At 30.9% G+C, this 26,316-nt stretch overlaps 1 protein-coding gene across 2 annotated transcripts; it reads left to right on the forward strand.

Annotated features, from left to right (window-relative positions):
- Positions 1-912: 912 nt before the first annotated feature.
- On the forward strand, positions 913-17,489 carry LOC138933952 (uncharacterized). 2 transcript variants are annotated; one of them, XM_070297244.1, is made up of 7 exons: positions 913-1,264; positions 2,494-6,707; positions 10,058-10,159; positions 11,049-11,182; positions 14,773-15,267; positions 15,360-15,614; positions 15,701-17,489. In XM_070297244.1, exons 1-7 carry the CDS (start codon positions 1,182-1,184, stop codon positions 15,905-15,907), a joined length of 5,490 nt encoding a protein of 1,829 aa, XP_070153345.1. In that variant the 5' UTR covers positions 913-1,181; the 3' UTR covers positions 15,908-17,489. The 2 variants fall into 2 exon arrangements, with proteins under 2 accessions (XP_070153345.1, XP_070153348.1); XM_070297247.1 differs by lacking the exon at positions 10,058-10,159 and having other exon boundaries at positions 914-1,264.
- Positions 17,490-26,316: the final 8,827 nt, after the last annotated feature.

Genomic DNA, 26,316 nt, shown 5'->3' on the forward strand with positions numbered 1-26,316 from the left:
AATTTATTTACATATTTTTTGTTTATGTAAACAATGTTGAAAGTTTTGTAATCTTTTTCATTGTGTAATATTTAACTAATAATTCTTATTCGTAAAAATATTTAATAAAAAATAAACTTTTAGCAATACATGTATACATACAATATAAATAATGCGTGGCTCTTTGAGTAAGCATCCGATTTGTATTCGGCTGATTCCGAGTTTCGATCCGGAATGTTCAGTTATTTTAGGGTATTTGTCAGTTGAAGACGCTTTTTGGAAGGCATTGTCAAATTCGGCGGCATTTACATGTGTAATGGTTTTGCATTTTTATATAAATTACGAAAAAATTAATCCTGAAACCTTAAATATAAATCTTAATATATAAATTTAAACATAATATTTGGTTTGAATAACCCAATTATTTGATACAATTGTTCAAAACAAACTGTCTAAAACAAAATTGTCCAAATAAACATTTTTGTTTGGCATTATAAAATTTATTTTATTACCATTTTTAGTTCCTATAAAAAAAGCGATATGTTAAAACAAAGAAATGTAAATAATAAATATTTTTTATAATAACTAAACAATTTGTTTGGATATATTTCGATTAAAATTTTAAGTTGTCGCAAGCAAAATCTAGTTTTTACAACCAAATATTTGTTTTAGTATAAATATAGTTATAATTGTAAATACAAAAAAATATAATATCATTGAGTATCATTTTAAAAATTCCTAATGATTTCTCTCTCTCTCTCTCTTTCTCTCATCAGTATCAATAATTATATTATATTCACAATATTCAACAAGATATATAGATAGCTAATTGTTCCGCATTCTTTACTATTGCAACTATCAGTTGTAATAGCCGTTGTGCTTGCGGTTTATTAAAGTCTAGGTAGTATAGTTAGACGCACTGGGAAGCCTCATATACTAGAATTCTATTATTACATCGGGTCGCCGGCTTAAACTCAGTTGGTCTTGGCTTCCTGAACTGTGAGAACGGGTTTGCTTTTCGCACACCTGAGAGTGAATTTCCATGGCCGATCTCCGCTGCTAAAAACACAACGCAATTATTTGATCATTCTTTGGCCAGTACATTTTCGATTATTTCTTGCCACTTGTCAGTGTTCGTTATCGTTGCCCAGCAATTGTTATGAGACATTATAGTTCAGTGTAAATAGTACAAAGTGTAAAAAATGCCATATTACAACGACATCCCGTACTACTATGGAGGAGGAGCTTATGTAAATCATAGCTCGTTAATGACAGGCACGGGACGGTAAGAATAAAGCAATTTTATCTTAGTGCGAGTATAAAATGTTGTAACATCATATAAATGTCATTATGTTTATATTTATAATATTTAGAGTATATTAGAAAGAGGAAGAGAAAGAAATTTGAATCTTTTTATTTTTTGTTTTCTTTTTGTGGTCAGGCCAACATTTGTTTTTTTGAGCGGACGTTGATTGGTGGAAATTTTTCTTAGGAATCATTATATAGATATGTACATACATGTTATGTATAAAAAGTTTTACACAATAATATTTTCGTAAAAATACGAAATAGATCATATAATCATAATATATAAATTTTTTCCTCGTTTATCTTTCATACTAGAGATTTTGGCAAGACGAGTCAGTGATTCATATGACTCTTCAAATCACGTGATGTATATAGCGATAAATTTAAAAGTTATCCTAATTAAAACCTAATTACATTTTGTTATAAAACACAGATTAAATATCGTAAAACGTTTTTATTTATATTATTAGTATGATAAAAGTATTTTATAATAACATTTTTCTTAGCATAATTACCATCAAAAATGCTATCTATTAATATTTTCTTTTTGTTTTGTTTTATTTATTATATCTAACATATAAGAAAAACAACATATAAATGAAATTTTTTTGAGATATCACATAAATTGAAGAAATTTTTCTCATGCATTATATGATTATATATAGAAATAGCATTATTTTATATATTAATCGTTTTATCAAACGAACCATGTATGCCTTTACATATGTACAAATGTTTGTGAAATGTTTTCACTCTGTAATGTAATACGAAACAAAAATAACTATTTCGCATTGAAGTAAAAATGCGATAATCGATTGAAGGGCTGGTTAATTGATATGAGTATAAACATATGTATATAAATATTGTATCAGATAAATACGTAAAGTGTTACTAATTATATATAGATTATTAAATTATAATTAAATTTGTTAAATATTGTTTTATATGATTTTTATACTCTTACTTAAAATAGAATATTTTTAAAAATTGTACGATAAATTAGCAAATTATTTATATTAACAACAACATTTCTTCGCACTGTTTAAGGCTCGAAGTCCCTAACGGGACTTTGCATTTGACAATTCAAACACCCATAAGAGAAACTCATTTAATGATTCATAAGAAAAATATTCGCCAAAATAATAGTAAATTTATGCAAAATATGGATTACGATCGCGATTACGAACAATTATAATGTCCATACAGAACACCTTTTCACACTCCACTGTCACGTTTCTCACCGCATCTATCGACTATTTCGGAATCTCCGCTCAATCACTTGCATCGTTTCTCTATAAGACCTCCGTCGATATCCATAAGACATGCGAGACGAGTAATAGACACGGCAGATATTGACGTCTCGTCGCCGAGAATTCTTTCACACAATGGAAGTCGTCCTAGGAATCGCTTGCATCGCAATCGTCCGACCATCAAGATCAGATCGCAGGCGTTGAAAGATAATCCCGTATTACGAGAACACAATGAAAAACACGAGAAGTCAGTGGGCGAGCTCTTGATGGAGAAGTTCTTTATTAAAGATAAGAAATTACATGGCGACAGAAATCAACAGACACGTCTACATCATCAAGTCAGCTTGAATCGCTTAGAGCATCTTCAAGAGCAAGAGGCTGTACAAAAGCGAATCACTCGCAGATTTACACGACGCAGATCCTCTGCCGATCTGCAACTTAATCCTGAACAATTGCAACAAAAAGCCACGTATGCGCAAGTTCAAGCGAAGGTCTTAGATAGTCTCGTGGCTGAGGAGCAAGCTCAGATCGAGAATGAAATACGACAAGGTACTTTGATGAGAAAGGAGACAACAACGAGAGGTTCAATTATTGCTCATTCTTACTATACCAATTCTGATACGATGACTGAAGAAGAGGAGAAAATAGCTACAACAAGAATAAAGAAAACCACGAATAAGACGAAAAAAAAGAAGAAGCCAATTATCGATAAATTGTGGATAACTGATAAGATTGATAACAGGCGATCAAGTATCTGCAACGAAATATCCACTGATTCGGAGATTGAAGAGAAGAACAATGAATCGAAACCTCAAATGTATAAGATCGAAGCTTGTAACAGCGCTGGAGATTTCTCTACAATTTGGGTGAATGCAAACTCCGAAAATGAGAAGTGTGAATCAATAGTCGAACAGTTTAGAGAGAGTGTGAAGATTCCTATTCCCAGGATATTTAAAACTGAAAGCGAAGTGAATGCTTTTCCGAATAATATGGACGAAACGGAAATGCAAATAATATTATCTACTCGAAAACCTTACCTAAAGGATACATCAAGGAACAGCGTATATTTGACAATGAAACAGCCTATAGAAAAATTCAACATCGATCTCGAGAGAAATGAGAAATTCAACAATGAAAATCAATTAAGCCTGACAAATGGTTTTGTTGATGTAAAAAATAATATTCTTAAAGATAATGTGTTAAATAATTTAACGAGCAAAGATTCACTGGAATTGAATGATATAGAAACGACAAATGATACTAAAGATATAACGGTAAATAAAATTTCAGATAAATCTAAGAAAATGGAATTTTCGGCAAAAAAGAACATTTATTTCACATTGGATGATAACTTGGACATACGAAACAAGATTGTCTCAAAAACAAATAGCGATGTAGAAGAAAATGATATAAACAATACACCACTTTCGAAGAGTGCTGAGAAGGTTATGAATTCTATACAATCAAGCACTTCAGCATTTATTTCGACAAATGCACAGAAAAACGATGCACAAGTAAAACAAATAAAATTATCCAAAAATATTTTCACGGATATAAAAAAAAATGGAAGTCAGAACAATGATAATGTAATTAATGCTATGAAAGGCTTTGATTACATAAAAACTGTTTCGACTACGGAGATGCCGAAATTTCTCACTATTAAAGATTCTGTCACTTCAGAAACAGATAAACCCATAGAAGAAGAAGATAAACCAAAAATCTTGGCGATATTGCGCGAAGATGTTACAAGGCGAAGCGTTGTCTTAAGTGAAGCTGACGATAATGCTGGTGAAAACAGTGCCAATAGTGCGTCGTGTCGTCTGCCAAAATTGTCTAAAATTAATACAGATAGAAATAATGTCGTAGAAGCGTCAGAGCTTTCATTACGAGAGATGGCACAGTATCTGGCAAATCCACCGGATAGTGCTGAGGAGGTTGTCACGTTGCCGGAAAAGAAGGTGAACAAAGCATCAAAATTGGCAAAGACTTCCTTCTTCAATGCTTCGAAAAAAACCAATAGCATAGACACGAGTAAATCAACTTTTAAAATTAGCGTGACTCAAGCCAATGACATGGCCAATTTAGTGACCACAGAAACGACCTTGCCCAAGGAAATGAACGGTGAAGTGCGTAGTACTGACTGCAATAAGGAAATGAAATCAATAACAGATGTCAAACCGACAAAAGTCGATTTGACGAAAACATTGACAAACGAAATAGAGAAGACTAATGGAAACATATCACGCAAATTATCTACAAAAACGACTAATTCATCAAAAGTCGAGACAGAAATAGTCAACACCAAAATATCAGCATCGAAAGAATCGAATCTATTGAAGACTGACATACAAAAAATAAGTAATGTCGACATAGTCGACATAGAAAAAGATTCGTCAGGAGATTCCGATTTATCCAATCTAAAAAACAATGTGCCGAGACTTGATGTTGCAAAATCCAAATTCAAAATGAAAACATTTTCGAGAACGGCTATAAACGAAACTGATAAAATGGGCTCATTGAAAATTAAGGAAGATTCAGATACATCTAAAATAACAAAAATTAATGATGATAAATCCATATCATTTTTTCAAAAAGATCTTGATATCCCAGAAATCGTGAAAAAAGATATCTATGTTGATTCTAAAAAATTAATGAATGATTGCTTATCGAATTTGACATCGAATAATATTCCCAATGTGCAACAATCTGCATCCGTTGATGAAAAAGCTGCGGATAAAAATATATCTATCAAAAAAATATTAAAACCGACAAAATTTCTAAATAAAATAACGGAAAAGAAGTCGGTGATAGTTGACGTGAATTACGACAAGTCGCAAGAAAAAAGTGGGCAATTATCCAAGAGTGCTTCTACTGAATCTATCGATTTTTGGAACGAGATCAAAGCGACGAGTAGTCCTGAAGAAATGAAATTGAAACAAAAAAGTGGATTTTCTTGCGAGGCTACGATCACCAAAATTGAGAACATAGATCCAGTGACTTCGAGGATATTTGATGATTCATTGACAAGAAAGAAGTCGTTGATAGTGTCTATAAAAAATTTCGATGATAAAAAAGATAAGACTAACGTCAAAAAAGGCATAGCAGAATTCGGCTGTTCAACAGTTGAATCTAGTAACGTTATCGCAGAAGAAAAAAAGGAAAAGGAGAAAGTCATTCTGGAATTTCCAAAAGTGAAGAATGAAGAGGCTGCAAAACTTATTAAAACAACAGAAATTAAGAAAAACGCGCTGAAAATACCGTCAAAGAAGAAGAAAAACATTTCAATAGAAATCGGTACGAAGGACTCGAATTCGACCGTGAAGAAGACTCCCTTAAAACATGACGATTCCGCGATTCTAATACAATCCGACTCTACAACATCCAATATGATGACTGCTGCAGCTTCGGAAGTATCTACTCTTTCTGAGGTCACAGTACCTGTAATAAATATAGTCGAAGCGTTTAAATTATCCGAAGAATCTAACAGCCGCAGAATCGATGAAGTTTGGGACGAAAATCCCAATACTCCAACAAACGAACTACCATCCGATCTTTTTTTAACTACAAAAATCTCAAAATGGAGCAATCAGGACGATCGGATGAACAATGACGATGTCAAGACTCCCGTTGCGTCGGAAAGGACCAGTTTAGTCGTTAGTCCTAACATCAATCCGCAATCTTTCAAGACAAAGCATTCAATGAAGAAAAAGAAGCCGTCTACTAAGAAAATACCGTCAACGAAAAGTGAGAGAGAAATGAAGATTCGTAACAACGAATCGATGATAACGAGTCAACAGAACACACTTATTCCTGAAAAGCAGTTTCCAGCAAAATCATTACTGAGAACGTCGCCCAAGTCTAGTCCGAGAAACACACCTTCGCAACGCCCATTCGATCTCATCAGGATATTCTATACTACACCATCGGCATTGCTCACAGCCACACCGAGAGATCTCTCCAAGATCAGAAGAGCGAAGATCAAAAGGAGACGACATCATACAAAAACATCATCCGTCAATAGCGATAGTACCGGTAGTACAACGAGCACCGCCACAATGGGGAGTACAGACGAAAGCGGATCAACTTGCATCGAATTAGATAATGATTCCGAGCATAAGAACTCGACAAGAAGCAACGATTCCGGATTCGATGGTTCACCAAGAATCTTGAGTATTTATTTTTCGATCATCTACGCGTCAGAATTTTGCTATTGAATGTATATATCCAATCAGTTTCAAATATTTTTTCTATCTTTAATCATAATTGACAAAAAATATTATTTAAATTGTGATCTTAACGGGACATTCGAAAGGTATTTGGAAAATACTAATAACTAATACGATCATAATATTAATTTATTAATTTATGTGTGAATGTTTTAATTATTTGTTAATGATTCGCGTATTGTCTGGTAATAATTTTGCATGTCAGCATATGTGTTACAAACTTTATATACAAAAGCTAAAACTATCTTTAGCTAAATTATAATTATTATACAAAAGTCTCAAAAATATTTATAAGTGTCTATGCTTGGAATGTATTTTGTAATTAATGTTTATTAACATTATGTTTGTTAACATTAATATATATTTGTTTTTTTTTTATATATATAATGATTATACTTTTAAATAGAATCACTTTCACACATGTTGACTTTAAATCAAGAAATAATACGCACAAATAAACTACCGCTGAAGACTAAGAAAACTCTGTCGAAAAGCTTGTCAGAAATATTTGCGACCAAACTTGCACATTGCAGATGAAACTCATAAATTCAATAGATCAAGTCAAGAGCTTTTTTTTCAACACACCGGAATATTTTCATGAACTTTTTATTTCTTCGTATCGCATTTAATGATATCACATGCTGATGTATCCAATGGTGGAAGCAATAGACGAGGATCAATACATACATCATCCGCGTTATCATAACGTATATGATCTGTATCTAGCACTTCATTTATGTAAAAGAATATCTAAACACACAGAGTGTAAATTGACCCAACTTCGTCACTATACGAGGACTGACAATTAAGTTCGTAGAAAATATTTATTACAATTACAGAATACACTTATTCGTTATCTAATACACGATTCCCTTTAAAATAGTCCCTTCTTGAAGCAAATGCACTTGGTCCAATGTTTTTTCTATTGTAGAAAGCAGTTTGTAAAATCATTCTCCGTGTGGCTGTTTAGAACACACGTCAACTATTACACCTCCGCTCGTGACCTCCAATGACTTTAATGTCTTTCTTGATCTTGGAGAATAGGAAAAAAACGGAGAAGGTCAGATTGGGTCCCCTCTGACTTTTTTATATTCCCCGAAGAAAGACATGAAGGATCGTCATTGGGGGTCACGAGCGGAGGTGGAATGGATGACGCGTGCTTTAAACAGTCTTACGGAGAATGATTTTGAAAATTGCTTTCTGCAATGTAAAAAACTTTGGACCAAATGCATTGCTTTAGGAGAGGACTATTTTGAAAAGAGCTGTGTATCAAATAACGAATCAGTCTAATGTTTTTCCATTGCACAAAGCAGTCTTCAAAATCATTCTCCGTAAAGCTGTTTAGAGGACGCGTCATCCATTCCACCTTTGCTCGTGATCCCTAATGACGATCTTTCATATGTTTTTCTTGATTTTGGGAAATAGAAAAAAGTCAGGGGAACCCGATCTGATCTCCTCCAATTTTTTTCTATTGTCCAAGATCAAGAAAAATATGAAGGATTGTCATTGGGGGTTACGAACGGAGATGGAATAGTTGACGCGTATTTTAAACAGTCTCACGGAGAATGATTTTGAAAACTGCTTCCTGCAATGGAAAAAACATTGGACCAAGTGCATTGTTTTAGGAAGGGACTATTTTAAAAGGGACCGTGTATTAGATAACGAATAAATATGTTCTGTAATTGTAATAAATAATTTCTACGAACTTAATTGTCAGTCATCGTATGCTATGTATCGCATTAATGAAAAAATGTTATAGATCTATAAATTCTTTTTCCGTGCATTCTTTCATTGTGGAAGTTTAAATTATAAATTAGCAGAAAGATTTTTCTTTATTCAAATAAATTTTCACACGGACATACAGCCACAATTACAAAAATATTTGTGTGACCAAGCCACATATACCAATATATACCACAATATATACCATTCGTATAGTTTTTAGAAATAACATTAATACTATTGTATTTAACATAAACATTTATAATGGACTTTTTCTGGATTTTGAAAAATACCAATATTTAATTTGAGATTTTTTCTAAATATTTATTTAAGCAATCCCCTTACGTGGAAATTTAGTAAATATGTATGTAATTTAAAAAAATATCAAATCACGAGAAACAGAAATTAATTCAGAAATTGAACTCGAGGAAAAAGTTTTTTTGCTTTTATTTTTATATTTTTATATAGGGGAAAGTAGGGTCAAACCGGGTATCTCTGTTTCTTCGTGATAAATGCTATTATGTTTGGCTAACTCGTGTTATTAGTTGTAGATTGATGCCAACATTATTTTGGGATAAACCGTGTCCACGTGTAAACGATATTTTTTTTGAGAGAAGTTCAAAATTTTCGAGCGAAAAAAAATCGATATCGGGACAACAATCGAGTCGTTATGGACTTTTTCTACACAAAGCATCTACTTCGGTAAATGCAGCATGGTACACATACACATACATTCTGTACATATTAAAGAGTATATCTACACTAGTTTTGATCATCACTTTGTATGCCGGAATATACAACCGCCGTGTTTGTTACTTTTCTTGTGTTGGGGCAAAACCGGATACCTACACATCTCATGTAATGAAAAGAGGAAGATCTGTTATTCTGATTTTGTCTTCCTATAAAAAGCAATTGGAAACGAAAACTACTATTCAGAAAAAGAAACCACAAAAAAAACTTTTTGAAATCCCTAAAGTTAAAAAATTAAATAAGAAAGTCCTGCAGCACAAGGGGATATCTTTATTTGTGATTTTTGTCAATAGAATACATCTTTATATTGTATTTTGATTAAAATATATATAGATTTTGTAATTGCACGGTGTTTTACATGTTTTACATGTTACCCTACCGATAGGGCCGGGTATTTTGACTTCTCCAAAAAATCTTGTTATCCTTGATAACTAAATTTTTTTTTTTCAACAACTAGCATTTTCTTATAGTTTAAGGTCCACTAAAGACAGCAAAATTTTTTTATTCTCTAATTTTTTGTAGGAAGACAAATTCACAAAAATACCCAGTTTTATCTTACTTTCCCCTATAGTTCTTTCCAAATAATTTTATTTTACCATCTTTTTTGCTTTTATTACAAATTGTATACTATCCTGTATGTGCGTGTGAACTTATATGATAACGTTATTATATTGCGATATTATATACGCTATAATAGCACGCGTAATATATCATAAATCGAGTCTGCTGCTCACACCATTACAAGGCATCAAAAAAAATTATGATATTAAACGGATTTAAGGGGTATATTTTTTATTGCTCTGCAATAAAACGTTCCTATAGATTGTGACATGGCCTGCCATAAGAAGTGCGAAAAGCTAACTGGAAATCTATGTGGATTAAACCAAAAGCTAGTCGCAGAAGCATTGCAAGCTTTGAAGAGAGGTGAGTAGTAAATATCTTGAGCTGTCCATTTAATTGCAAGAAGTATGGTTCGCAACTACAGTAACACGTGATACTTTTCGGATATTCTTCGTTCTCCACCTGTTTGCACGGTATGAATATGTTTATATGGATAATTTTAAATGGTCGGATTTATTTTTAAAATATGTTATACAACCGAATTAGAGAGTTAGATATTTTTAATACCGATGACAATATCAAAGGCGACTATTAGTAAGTAATCGTATGCATATGTAAAAACCTTCGTTGATACACACAAAAGAAACCTTGGCATTCTCTACACACACACGCGCGCACACGCACACGCACGCACACATATATGTATATATACATATGCAAGTTTTATACATACATATATATATGATTTGTGTAGATATTTCTTTATTTTTAACATTAATATTTTTAAAAACGATCAAACCAGATGGCTCTAATGATACAAATTAATAAGCTTATATGGTGCTAAATACGTTTGTCAATGTATAAAATGATCGAGAAAAGTATAATATATAATAATAATAATAACTGATATGTATAAACGTGTTGTTATATTAATTATTTTACTAAAAGTCTAAAAAGGGGAATCAAAATATTTGTATAAATTTTTATAAAGAGATGTATTTCTCTAGCAAATATATATTGACAACAAGATTTAGCTCTATTTAAGCCTAATTTTTAATGATTGATTAATATTTTTATGTTCGTTGTATTTAGGGGTTGAAATCAAATCTCTTGTCTTTCAACCTGACTGCATGATTGATGAGTCTGAGGAAAAACAGATTTTAATGTACAATTACAGATGCGTGTTTGACTTTATTTTACTTATAAAAAAAAAATTAAAAATGAAATTGACGCGATTATCATTTATTCTTAGCTCCTTCGCAGTCATCGGACAATCAGCGAAATTCAGATTCCTCGGATCGTTTCTCGAGCGGTCGAATAACGCCTCCAGCGACAAACTTACCAAGGTTCAAGAAATATGCTGTCACAGATTTTAATTTCCTCAAAGTAAGTTCAAATTGAAGATCTTGTCGATAATTTTATTAATGATAAAACACTCTCACGCAAATTGTTCCCAACACGCTATAATCTGTACATTCTGTTCGAACACAAACGTCTTTAACTTTTTATTTATAGAATATTTATCTTACACAGCTGTTTATTCTTTGCTTACCGTGATGTACGCCGTACGCTATGCACTCTATTTAACCAATTCTAAAAATCAACCAATTATTTCTAGAGTATATTACACGTACTTTGTGTAAATAATCGTGCACGCCTACATATGCGCACATGTACGATAGAGTATCATAATAAAAATATTTTTCACATTTTGTTTCTGTAATTGTTATACATTTTGAATAATTAAACTGATTTTCCGTAAAATCGGCGAATATAAAAAAAAAAAAAAAAATTGATAATACATATGTAATTTGATATAGAGTTTTACGTATTTCACGTTGCATTTTGCATAAGCTATTTTAATCTCTGACGCGTGTTATAAAAATATTTTTTTAGCATATATAGATACATACATATACACGAGTTAGTTAAGTTCTTTTTCAGTCCAGTAGTACACTAATAGTCTAAAAAGATCAATATTTGCTTTGCGTTATATGCTGATAATTTGACATATTTCTAAATGAATGTTGTAGAATGTAGAGCATATGATAATTTTCTTGAGCAAATACAAAAGCGATATTTATTTTAATTTACTTCTGCTATGCCAAATTTATTCCAGACGAATTGATGACGAATCTGTAATCGCTAATTTTCTTATTAATTAATTAATAATTATGTCTGCAGTATTAATATTTGAAATAATTGATATCAATTTAATAAATATTTACATAATCCTTATTAAGAAACACAGATCCTAGAAAGGATGATAAGCTGACTTCTGTTTAAATAATGTAACGTAAATTATATATATAAACTTACACACACTTTTTGAATCGCTGAATAAGATTGTAATATTTGTATTTGTCTAAAATCATGAGGAAATGGTTTAAATTTATTTTAAAATGAAATAAGTTTTTTAGATAATTGCATATTAGGGACGACGTCACCGATTTCAATGACCTTGACATATGTTGTCAAGGACATGCTCCTGACCTAAGTAATTTTCAAAAAGTTTTAGCCGTCGCTCGTTGTTTATTAAAAAGTTATTAACAAAATAAGTTTAACGAATAGAACGTAATTGTCTGATACCGTGTACATTTAAGAATCCAAATTAATAATCAGAAATTACACACAGAAATAGGTTTGGGTTAGAGGTTATATCTTCCGGAAGTGGAGCTCCCCGTAGGGGGGAGGGGCGGAACCCACTATATCTACGCATATATTTTACAACGCAAAAGCGAGGTCCACCATACAATTATTATGTGGATAGGAAAGTGTATGCGTGGATGCAGTGTGTACCGCTCCCCCCCCCCACCTCCCCCTACGAGGGGCTCCACTTCCGAAAGATATAAGCCAACTTAAACCTATTTCTGTGATTTGTGATTCTTAATTCTGATTTTTAAACACTTATTACACTTACTTATTGCATTACATTACATTACATTACATTACAAATGTTTAAACACATATTATAAATTAAAACGTAGTAAATCTCCTTTACTCACGCGTCAAATAAGGAGGAACTCCGTCCCTCCCCCGCCCACCTTTTTACTTTATAATACACACATATGCCATATATATTTGTGCGTATGTGTATACTTCTTAATATTAATGTCAGAAAATTACGCTCGATTCGTTAAACTTATATTATTAATAACTTTTTAATAAACAACGAGCGACGGCTAAAACTTTTTAAAAGTTATTCAGGAGCATATCCTTGACAACATATGTCAAGGTCATTGAAATTAGTGAGATTGCTCCTAATATGCATAATTACCGTTTTTTAAGGTTGAAATATTATTCTGAAATATTATCTTGTTCCATATATTTAATTATTTATTTATAGTTTATTGTATATAATTTTTTTCACTGAAATCTTGAATATTATAGAAATTCTAAATCTATAGTAAAACCAATTAAAAATAATTAATTTTCTTAATCAAAGAATTTTAATTCTTATCAGATTGATCTTAGATTTGATAAAGTAAAATATTGACATTAAGTCTGATCAGATTGGCATTGCAGGTATGTTAAAATAGCTGATAATGATAGCTGTTAAATAGTGATATCAGATGGGAAAACTGGCAAATAAGAGTCGAGGGACGGTAATAAGTGCCCAAACTTGTTTGTTGATTAATTTCAATAACAAGTATGTATTAAATATATATGTTTTGGACTGTTTTTTGGTCCATCAAAATATATAAAAATTAAATTTATATTTGAAACTTAACATGCATGATATTAGTTGTTACATCGAAATTCAAATTAAAATCGATAATCGAGGAGAAAGACTCATCAAAATCCGCGTAGAGTATGTAATATTACATTTTGAACCACCAATGGATACATATGTGACGATGACGTTCCAACGTTGTCATTAATTTGTACAAACTATTAATTAACATCTATATGCGTGTGTTGAGATTTGTATTGCCATTTTTAGATTTAAAACATTCACCTAAATTTATTACATGTTATTCCAAATGAATATGTAGTAACGACACAGATGTCTATACTAAACTAGAATCCTAACTGGGCCTTGGGACTTGCATGAGATTTCCGATTATATGAGAAAAAATGGCGGCGGTCCTGTGTGTGTGTAAAGTGTATCATTTGTGTGAGTCTTACTTACAGCGTCGATATGTGTCGGTCAATTAGTCAAAAACTGGTCAAAATAGTTAAATACAGTGCTTCTATAGATAATATTATTCAGAAAATTTCTGATAAAAAAATAAATTAGCAGTATATACAATACTAGTCGATTTAAAAAATAATAGAGGATTAGTATATGCGTCACATGATGTTCTTTCTCTCATACACCAGAATCCCTGTCGGACACAAGCAATGCTATTGTAATCGTGGCAAGTTAGCCATCTAGTTTAGTATAGACACCTGTGAGTAATGACAATAAGATAGAGCTGTTACTTTTGACAACTTCAAAGATTCGAATTTTTTCAAAACTTCGAATCTTCGAAATTAATTTCCAATCTTCGAATTTCTTCAAAGCTTCGAAGAATATATTCGTGCAAATGGCGAATTCATTCAGAGAACCCTAAAAATATTGTAAATAAAAGAAATTAATTAATATATGTGCTCAAAAATATATATTATTTAACATTAGAAATTGTATTCGGATTTTTATCATATAATTTTATAAATGTACCTTGATAATAATCGCAGTACTATTACTATTATAATAAATTAATAATTGTATAATTTTGATTCTTCAAAGCTTCGAAGATTGAAGTATCGAAGTTTCGAAGGTTTGAAGCCAAAGCTTCGAATCTTCGAAGCTTCAAATGTTGAAGCCTTCGAAGCAAATCATCAGCCCTACAATAAAGCTTTAGCAAAACAAGGTACTTTATTAATTAGATGTTCATTTGTAAAAATAATCTTAATGTTTAAATAAATTGAGTTTAAAATTCATGCAATAAACCGGAACGCTATTTTAAATAAATTCTGATTTTACTTTGCAGGTCTTGGGTAAAGGTAGCTTTGGTAAAGTCTTGCTAGCTGAATTGTGCGGGACGGAATGCGTATACGCAGTGAAATGTCTGAAGAAAGATGTTGTTCTCGAAGATGACGACGTCGAGTGCACGTTAATCGAGAGAAAAGTTCTTACGCTGGCGACGAGACATCCATATCTCTGTCATCTATTCTGCACTTTTCAGACCGATTCGCATCTCTTTTTCGTTATGGAATATCTTAACGGGGGTGATTTGATGTTTCACATACAAAAGTCGGGTCGATTTCCCGAAACCCGCGCACGCTTTTACGCTGCCGAAATATGGTCCGGACTGAATTTTCTGCACAAGAAAGGCATCGTTTACCGGGACCTCAAGTTAGACAATGTCTTACTTGATTTCGAAGGCCATATTCGAATTGCGGACTTCGGCATGTGTAAACTCCAAATCTTTCTAGATAGAACAGCCGATACATTCTGCGGTACGCCAGACTATATGGCACCAGAGGTATATTTCATTATTCGCTGGAAATTTATCTTTATTTTCTCCATTTGATTTATTAATAGTTACTTAATAGGTAAAATTATTTATATTTACAGATTATAAAAGGACTTAAATATAATCACGCTGTAGATTGGTGGTCTTATGGTGTCTTGTTGTACGAAATGTTAACCGGCCAGTCACCATTTTCTGGGTGCGACGAGGATGAATTATTTTGGAGTATTTGCAACGAACGGCCGTTTATACCTCGGTATCTGAGTCAAGAAGCTACCGATATACTCATCTGTTTATTGGAGAAGGATGCTGGGAAGAGGCCACCTGGTCATGAAATTGCTATGCATGTTTTTTTTCAGGTAATCCACTATGATCTTTTGTACAGCAAAAATATATCGCGTGTGTAATCTGTCAGTTAAATAAATATGCATTCCAAATTCCACAGCATTTGCCTTGGGATCGATTAGAGAGAAGACAATTGGAACCACCATTTAAGCCCGCGCTTGATCACACCTTGGACACAAAGTATTTTGACACAGCGTTCACAACTGAACGTCCAAGGCTCACGCCGGTGCCAGAACAGATTTTGACTTCAATGGATCAAAATGTTTTCCGCGGATTCTCTTATACAAATCCGAATGCGACAGACTGATACGTATTAAGCTGAAACGTATATGATGTTATAAATTTAACAAATTAATGTCTGTCATTTTCTTTCTCATAAATTTTCTTGTTCCGTATAAAAGCGAGAAAAAGGACGTATTATGTTCTCTTCGACTCGCAAAAAATTACTATTATATAATAACAATGTACAATATATAGGGAAAAGTAGGATACCCGGTAAAACCGGGTACTCTTTTGGATTTGTCTTCCTACAAAAAATCTGAGAGCAAAAATATTTTGTCGACTGTTAATAATCTTTAGTGAACCTTAAACTATGAGAAAATAAGGCTAGTTGCTGAATAAAAAAATTTTAGTTACCAAGAATAATAAGATTTTGTAGAGAAGTCAAAGTATCCGGTTTTGTCCTACCGGTAGAATCAAACCGGGTACCCATTTGAAAATATGCGAAACACCGTGTAATTACAAAATCTAGATTTATTTTAATCAAAACACAATATATAGTATTCTATTGACAAAAATCACAAATAAAGATATCCGTTTGTTCGACATTGCTGCAGAACTTCCTTATTTAACTTTTTAACCTTTTTTTTAGTGGTTTTTTTCTGTGTGTTAGTTTTTGTTTTCAACTGTTTTTTGTAGGGAGACAAAGTCAGGATAACAGTTCTTCCTCTTTCCATTACATGAGATGTGTAAGTACCCGGTTTTACCCCAATACAAGGAAAGTAACAAATATGACGGTTGTATATTCCGGCGTACAAAGCGCTGATCAAAACTAATATGACATACTCTTTAATACGTACAGAATGCAATGCTGCATTTACCAAAACAGATGCTTTATATAGAAAAAGTGCACGATGACTCGATTCTTGCCTCGATATCGATCTTTTTGGGGCTAAAAACTTTGAACTTCTATTAAAAAAGAAATGTCCTGTGCACAGGGGCACGATTTGTTTTAAAATAATGATGGCGCCAATCTACGACTAATAATACAAGTTAGCAGCACTTATTACGAAAAAACAGGAGTACCCGATTTGACCCGCCTACTTGGTTTTACCCAACTTTCCCTTATATACAAATCACATATAAAGATTTGTATTTGGGCAAATGAACCGAAGAAGGAATAATATATAACAAAATATAATTTGTGACATTTTGAAAACAAATATATACAATATAATGATAATTAGGAAATTACTAAAATTATTTGGCTGTTATTTGAAAACAAATGAGCAGAACTAAAAATATTAAACTAATTTGAGTACAAGAAACCTGTTAATTTTTTATTAGCGTACAATACAAAAATTATATAATTTAATAATTAAATTTTTACATTTAAAAAAAATAAAAAAACAGTAGTAGGCACAATTTGATTATCAAATTATTTTTGTGATCAGCAATATAGTTGATAGCAATCACATACAACAAATGGATAGCAGACAGACAGCAATCATAATTTTAGCAACTTCCTTGCCATTCACTATTTCGCTGTTATTTGGAAACAAACGAGTAAAATTGAAAAAATTAAATAGTTTTGAAAAGATTTTTTAAATGAAAAGAAACCGATCAATTTTATCAGCATATAATACATAAATTATGACATAATAAAGCTATTTGAGATAATTTTTTGTTTATTACTGTTTTTATATTCTCTTTTTAAATCTAAAACTTGATTATCAAATTACTTTTTATACATATATATATATATATATATATATATATATATATATATATATATATTGTATATATATATGTGTATAAAATTTTAGTACTGTATGCTAATTAAATTAATAGATTTCTTGTACTCAAAACAATCTATTTTGTACTTATTTGATTCCAAATAATAGCTAAATACAGGATAATAATTAGGAAGTTGCTAAAACTATTTAGCATTTTCCTAATTATTATCCTGTACATCTACCGAGATATATAAAGGTATTATATATCGGTAATAATTAAAGCAATTACTTATGAATAGTTTTATATATATTTTATTGGTACATATATATGTATATAATTATATATATAGAATAACTCGAGAAAAGATGCCATACTTAATTTTGAAAATCAATATTTTTGTAATTATTAATTATGAGCGAAAAAAAAATAAAAGAAATCGAAAGTATAGTCATTATATTTAATTATTTTATAATTTTATAATTGGTTATACTGGATTTTTCTTTTATTCAATAATTTACTGAATAAATACTAACACACTTGTTATCTTTGATATTAAATTAATATTGTGAATATAATAAAAGCACAACTGTAATGCATACAATTTAAAACGGTAAAAAAGAAGGAACTGCGCGCAAGAACAGATACGCCACACAATAAAAAAAATAAAACGCGGCATAAAAACTTAGTATATAACGACCTAAAAACTTAGAATATAACGACTTAAAAACTTAGTATATAACGACCTAAATATTATCTTTCTAACATTCCCACTTATTTAGGTTCGTTTAATACACCTATCATACTTCTTAAATTATTAAATTGTTGTCTTGCTAACGGCTTTGTAAGAATGTCTGCTAGTTGTAATTTTGTTTCCACATATCTTATATCTATATCGCCACGCTCATATACCTTGCACAAAGTGAAAATGCACGTCTATATGTTTGGTTTTTTTATGATATTCAGGATTTCCTGCTAACCTAATCGCTGATTGTTTATTAACATATATAGCAACTATATTGCATTTAAAACCTAATTCAGATATAATACGACTTAACCATATTGCATCTTTGGTACCTGTAGCTAAGACAATATATTCTGCCTTAATTGTGGAAAATGCAACCATACGCTGTTTTTGACTCGACCATGTAATTGCGCCGCCATTTAACAAAAATATAAATCCACTAGTAGACTTTCGCATATCAAGACATCCTGCATAATCTGCATCTGTATACCGTACTAAATCATATTTCCATTAGAATCAGTCTTTGTGCAGTACACCCACTTACATCCAATAGCTCTTTGTCTCTTGGGTAGTTCTTCAAGCGTCCATGTTTCATTTTCTTGGAGTGCAGTTATTTCCTCATACATCGCATTTTGCCATTGATCACTATCTCGACTTGCAGTTGCGCTCTCATATGTCATCGGTACTGAGTCTACAGTAAACGCATAACCTTCATCTTCATTATAACATGATTCGGTTTACGTATTTTACTTCGATCACGTAACTGTCTCTCAGTAGCTGCTTGCTTGTTATTTAATTGCTCCCCAACCTCTTCAAGCTGATTCTCAGATTGATCTTCAAGATGATCTTCAGGACGATCTTCAAGATGATTTTCAGGCTCCATGTCATCATAATCTCCAAATGACCACTAAAAAAATACTTTTTTCTTAGATTTCTCAGTAACAATATTTGACTCTTCTACGACTTCATTAAAATCAACATTGCAGCTAACATATATCTTCTTATTTGCAAGATCTCATAATCGATAATTTGTTGAATCTCTTTCATATCCCACGAAGATCATCTTCTTACTCTTTGGGTCCAGCTTATTCCTCTTTTCTTTAGAAACATTTATATATGCATCACTTCCAAATATCTTCATATGTTTTATCTCTGGTTTGCGCTTAAACCATTTTTCATAAGCAGTCGTACCATCCATTTGTTTTGAAATAATACGATTTAAAATATATGATGCGGTCTGTATTGCTTCTGCCCATAAATAATCTGGCAAGTTCTTCGCGATCAACATCGATCTAGCACCAGTATTCGCATCTCTCGTTTCGCATGCCCGTTTTGTTGATAAACATACGGTGTTGATTTTTCATGTGAGATTCGTCTTTTCCGTAAGAAATCACTAAATTCTTGTAATAAGTACTCCTTACCATTGTCAGTGCGCAATACTTTTATTCTATTATTAGTTTGAGTAACTACTAAAAAAAAGCCTCATATTCTTTAAATCTATCAAATTTGTGCTACAAAAAATATAGTATACGATATCCAGTACAGCCATCTTTAAATAACACGAAATATCTTGATGCTCGTGGAGATTTTACATTTAGGGAACCACATACATCGGAATGAATCATTTCTCCCGGTTTCTTAGCTTTCTTCCGGTTGCTTGAAAAATGTGGCTTCTAGATCTGCTTACCCACGCTTCACAAAAGAAATCATTTCCAACTTTAATTTTCATTCCATCTAGTGCTCCGGCTTCTTCTGTTTGTCTAATAGATTTTACATTAATATGGCCCAATCTTTCATGCCATAGTTTTAATGATTCCTCTTGCACCAGGTTACACTCTTCTGGTTTCTTCACGTCGAAAAGCATACGAAAAAAATAACCATAATGAATTCCTTCTACAGATAGATTTCCGTTGCTTTCTCGAACTTCACAACGATTGCTATAGCTATGAAATGAGAAATTTCTGTCAGTTACAACTCCCACTGAAGACAGATTTTGTTTTAACTCCGGAACATAAAGCACATTAGTTAGTTGTCGATCTACTAGTTTATCGTTTACTTTTGCTTGAATGTCAATTGTACCGATACCAACTACTAGAAGTACTTTATCTCCAGCAATTTTTACGCAACGTACTGTTTTTACTGGTCCAAGCTCACGAAAATATTCACGTCGAGATGTCATATGCATATTGGCACCTGAATCTGCTAGCACAGACTTGACAGCGCAGTTACTGAGCCCATAACCAATTGGATTTTTCTTTTATTCGGTGATTTACTGAATAAATACCAACACATTTGTTATCTTTGATATTGAATTAATATTGTGAATATAATAAAAGAACAACTGTAGTGCATACAATTTAAAACAGAGACGGTAAAATGTACAACTCAACGCATGGACGTAATGGAACTAAAAAAAGAAGGAACTGCGCGAGATTAGATACGCCACACAACAAAAAGAATAAAACGTGGCATGATTTAAAAACGTAGTATATAACGACCTATATATTATCTTTCTAACAGGTTATAATTAAAAGAGATTAATTTTTTTATTATTTTAACAGTAACAACAACAAAAGATTCTTACAAGTGTCAGATACCGGACAACCATACAACTTAATATGGTTATAACTGTACGTTGATTATACGTAATATTTTTTAACTTATTTTAATTAAATCAAAAATATAGCGTCAAGAACCGACTACAACTACATAATATGTAGTTTCGTCACCTAGGCTAAACATGATCAGCTGAATAGAGAGATTAGTGGTACCCTTTATCAAAAAATTTAAAAATTATAGAAAAGTGGCATCTTACCCGACATGGCACATTTTCCCTCGAGTTACCCTATATATATCGTATATTATTAGTTATATAAAGTACAAATAACATACTTTCTACAAAAATATTTCTTGTTACACTCGAGAATAGAATGTCTTAACACATAAATTTAAATAAATGTCGGAATATACGTGTATATGAAAAATGCATATCAGTTCTGTGTGTGTTAAGAAAAAGCATCTCTTGTGTATAGTTGTACAATTAATTATATGTATATTAATGAATGTATAAAATATATTCAACTTCATAACTATCTTTTTTTGTTTTTTTCATTTTTGTCGAAATATGTAAATATAAATAAAATAGTAATTAATATTGCAGATTACAAAAGGCTAGCTTAACATAAGATTGTATTTCTATACGGACTATAAACATATAAAAATATATAAATTTTTATATTATAGACAGAGCATAATAGAGAGTTGTAACATTTACATACAGTTAAATATTTATGTAGTTCAGTGAACTGTTTTCGTAGTTGCATTCAGATTGCTACTAACTGATTATTTAATTAAATACATACTGTAGTTAGTCTATTAAAGATTAAAGAGATTCTTTCTTTGTCTCTATTATTTAAACTATCTATTATATAAATCAATCGGAAAAAACATTAAAAATCAAATTTAAAATAATTTTCGAACAGGTATGCATGTTCATCAGTATATAATTCATATATATATATATATATATATATATATATATATATATATATATATAATTTGATTGCTTAAACTTATATACATATATGTATATGTATGATAAGATAAAATGCTTTACTTTCAAAAGTAAGATCCATGTATAAGTCCAAAATAAATTGCGTATAAATATATGCAAGACATTTCATCGAATGTACAAAATGCATTTATTTACATACAATTTTGAATTTATCATAATATATGTAAATGTAATGCATCGTATCTGTGGAATTATAAATTATTATATTGTGTTACATTATTTTAATTTTATTAATGAGGTAAGTAGTGAGACAAACGGAAAGTATTGATCATTCTTATCCTGGTATAAATTTTTGCGCAATGCGCAATTATTTTACCGCTGGCGTACAGTCATTATAAGTCTCGACTTCACGTTACCGCAGTCATTAATATGTAAAATGCCTTATTACTTTAATTAATGATAGAATTTTTAAATTTTTCTTCAAATGAATATTAGCTTACACTTATACTCAGATAGCCAAAAATATTAAAATCACGTTTGGCAAAGCTTTGCGGCAAGATATGCTTTAATTTTGACAACAATTGTCTAGCAAACATTTGTCTTGTTTTAGTTTGTCAATAAGTTTGGAGCAAATTGACGGCAAAATTTTTTGTCTCACGATGCTGTAAATAATGAAAAAGGCTTGTCCGTAAATTTTACGCATAGAAGAACACATATGATGTTATTCACGGTATAACACAAACTTTACGTCAATTAGTAGCAAATCTTGTTATACACGCTATAATAGCAAATTTACGATGAAAATAGAACAAACCTTATTATACACGATATGATAACATATTTACGGAAAGAACAGAGCAAAATATACTCTGGCACAACGAGACGCAAAATTCACGCACATAACAGAGCAAACTTTACTTTATTACAAACTTTACAAAAACATAGTACTCAGTCGATAGTTCGTTTATTCATTGCTATGCGACGCGCTATATGCATCCATCTTGTATTTGATTTTTAGTCATGACAATGACATATAAAGTTTGCAAAGAGCAACTGGCAGAAGATTAAAAATATAATTATTTCTATCAGTTCAATTATTGATACAATTTCAATATAGGGAATTCAGATATTGAACTAATTGTTTCTCTTAGATCGGACAGATAAATGTCTGAAAACGTTTAAAAATCATCCGTTTATTGTTTACTTAAAATGTAAATATATATATATATATATATATATATATATATATATATATATATATTTGATATATTTATCATATTATGAATTAATTTTCAATTATTCATATATTATCATCATCTCATAATTATAATAAATCATAATTACATCAAAATCATAATTATAATTATAATCATCTAAGACTTTGTCTGCGCGGTCGCATAGCTTCTAAACGATGCGTCAAAGAACAGATTGTTTCACAAAAAAATAGTTCTTTCTGCGAGATTTATCGTTTCTCACAATTTGTTACAGAAATCCTGAATCACTCACCCCATATAGAAAATAACCACAAATTTGCTATCACGCTATGCACAGCTAGGTTTGTTCTGATCTTATTAGAAATTTGCTATCATACCGTGGCAAGGTTTGCCCTATTCTTGCCACAAATTTGCTTTCATGCCGTGCACAGGAAGGTTTGCTCTGATTTTACCACAAATTTGTTATCGCATCATGCACGGGAAGATTTGTCCAGTTCTTGCCACAAATTTGCTGTCATGCCGTGCATGGCAAGGTTTGCTCTGTTATTTGCGTAAAACGTGTGTCACACTATTGCGACAAGCCTTGTCAACAAAAGCTAAGCTTTTTGCGGACACACCTTGTCGCAATTTTGCTGCAAAAACATGCTCGATTTTGTTGTAAACTTTGCATAAAATATGCATCATTTTGCTTGCTATATATTTACATCTGTTTTGTATTACTTTGTATTTGTTCCTTTTTCTTTGATCAACTCCTTTTTATTTTTTCCGTATCTGTAACTCTGCTCTTCCAATTTTTTTTTAGAAATATTTTTTTTTTACAAATAATAAACCATTTTAGCTTCTATCTTTTTCTTCTTTATTTTTTATTACCTCTAGATTTGTTTTTAAAATGACAGACTATTTTTAGTTTGTTTTTAAATTATTTTTATTTTCGCCTTTTTCTTTTGTCATTAAATATTGTTTTCTCATAAATGTATATTTTTCATAGATTCTCTCTTTCACTCTTATTCGCTCTTGCAATTCTCTTTGTTTTTCCTTATTTCTTTAGATTATATATTCCTTCGTTTGCATTTATTTGGTTCCGTGCTCACTGTACATATTAGATCATCAAAAAATTGACAAATGTATACTCTCACCATAATTTTTTACATAAATATCGCATATAAAAAAAGATATAAAAAATAATACCGTTAAGTCAATTAATAAATATATAGCAACATTTTCGAGTGTATTTTTGCTTTTACAAATAAATAATTAACAAATAATTTTTAATAATAAGATAAACTACAAAAATTATAAATCGGTAAAATATCTTTATAATAACAATATAATAAGATATTTTATTTTTTATATCAAAATATGTCAGATTAAAATATAAAATAACTCAAAAGTACTTAATGAAAAAATACTTTATCATAGTATTAAAAAGCTCTTGAGATAAGCTACAAGAATATGCAATAAAAAAGAGAGTATACCATTTTAAAAAATAAAGTTGAACTCCATATGACCTTGGCACATTCACTCAAGGTCAAACCAATGACACTATCTTATGTGCCCTTTCGGATCAAACAACTTTTATCTGAAACATTTTTCCATATCTTTCATATTTTTCGAGATATTTGCCTGGGACGATTAAAATAAAACATCTGTATACAGGGTGTAACGGAGCGCCCGTATCAACAAGCTTTTTTAGGAAACAACGCATTTTTGTGAAAAATGTTTATGCAAAAGTTGTAGAGCTCTAAGTGGCGCATTATATAATAATATTAGTATGAGATTAGGATGATTAGTATGATATTAGGATTGAATAGCACCATCAAAATCATATAAAAATCACTTTGATTTTTTTAAATAGAATCTCCTATTTTTCATTACATATTCTTGTAGCTTATCTCGAGAGCACTCCAAACCACTATAATAAAGTATTTTTTCATTAAGTACTTTTTGAATTATGTTATATTTTAATCTGACATATTTTTATATAAAAAATAAAATATTTCGTAAAATATTCAGTTTTCGATAATCTTACCTTTATACTTTTATGTACAGAATAGTGAGACAAATCAATTAGAGCAAAAAAAAAATTGTTTAAAAAAATACGTGGTAAATAATTTTCTTAAAAAAATAATTTTTTTATACTAATTGATTTGTCTCATTATTCTGTACATAAAAGTATTACGGTAAGATTATCAAAAACTAAATATTTTACGAAATATTTAATTTTTTATATCAAAATATGTCAGATTAAAATATAAAATAACTCAAAAAGTAAATATAAAAATAAAAGTACTTAAATAAAAAAAATACTTTATTATAGTGTTTTGGAAAGCTCTCGAGGTAAGCTACAAGAATATGTAATGGAAAATAGGGGGTACTATTTAAAAAATTCAAAGTGATTTTTATATGACCTTGATGGTGCTATTCAAGGTCATACTAATATTATTATATAATGCGCCACTTAGAGTTCTACAACTTTTGCATAAAACATTTTTTACGAAAATGCGTTGTTTTCTCAAAAAATTGCTGATACGGGCGCTCTGTTACATTCTGTATAATGGGCGCGCGCATAGACACACACACACACACACATATTTGCTGATGCTAAAGTATATTTTAAATAAACATTTGCATATCAATTCTGTATAAATTTATTGTAATATTGATTTGTTCGAAATATAATGGTCATTGACATGACAAGCTGTAAAATTATTTCCGATTATATATTAATAAAATTGTAAGTAGAAATATAGCGGAAATAATTTTTTCAATTACACATTACTAATGAAATAATATTTAATTTTTTTATTAGAAGATTCCAATATTTTTGTACATATGATTAGTTGACATAAACACATATTTTGTATAAAAATTATTGTTTTTCCAAAGAAAGACAATAAAATAAAAATATATGTATTCCTTTCTTTATAATTTATGCTTGAATCAATTAATTTGTAACACAATTAATATATTTACATAAATATATGGTTAATGAAATGTACTTTGAGCTCTTACAGTACTTGAGTATTAGGCATTTCGAACGAATGCAGCTAAGCCTAAGATTTAATGAGAAGCACGATCTCATTTAACGCTACGGCGACTGCGAAGCGTCCGCACAGGGCCGCATAAGTTTTCAAGTGAAGCAAAGATGCGAATGTCATCATACGTATAAATAGATCCGTTCGTCTGCACGATGATACGGCCCTATATTGAAGGAGTTATTTTTGAAAGCCACATCGTGAGTCGTTATAGCTCTGCACTCAGTTCTAAGGAGTTTCGTTCGTGGTAAGAGC

Source organism: Polyergus mexicanus, unplaced genomic scaffold (assembly GCF_030449975.1).
Source record: "Polyergus mexicanus isolate NDT 795.1 unplaced genomic scaffold, iyPolMexi1.0 SCAF_6, whole genome shotgun sequence".
NCBI classification, from domain to species: Eukaryota; Metazoa; Arthropoda; class Insecta; order Hymenoptera; family Formicidae; genus Polyergus; species Polyergus mexicanus.

What these genes read in the sequence shown, in the direction of transcription:
- LOC138933952 (XM_070297244.1), top strand. Translation starts at nt 1,182, where the DNA reads ATGCCATATTACAACGACATCCCGTACTACTATGGAGGAGGAGCTTAT. An exon ending in TTAATGACAGGCACGGGACG is followed by an intron (nt 1,265 to 2,493) that starts GTAAGAATAAAG and finishes ATGTCCATACAG; the next exon opens with AACACCTTTTCACACTCCAC. An exon ending in CAGACTATATGGCACCAGAG is followed by an intron (nt 15,268 to 15,359) that starts GTATATTTCATT and finishes TTATATTTACAG; the next exon opens with ATTATAAAAGGACTTAAATA.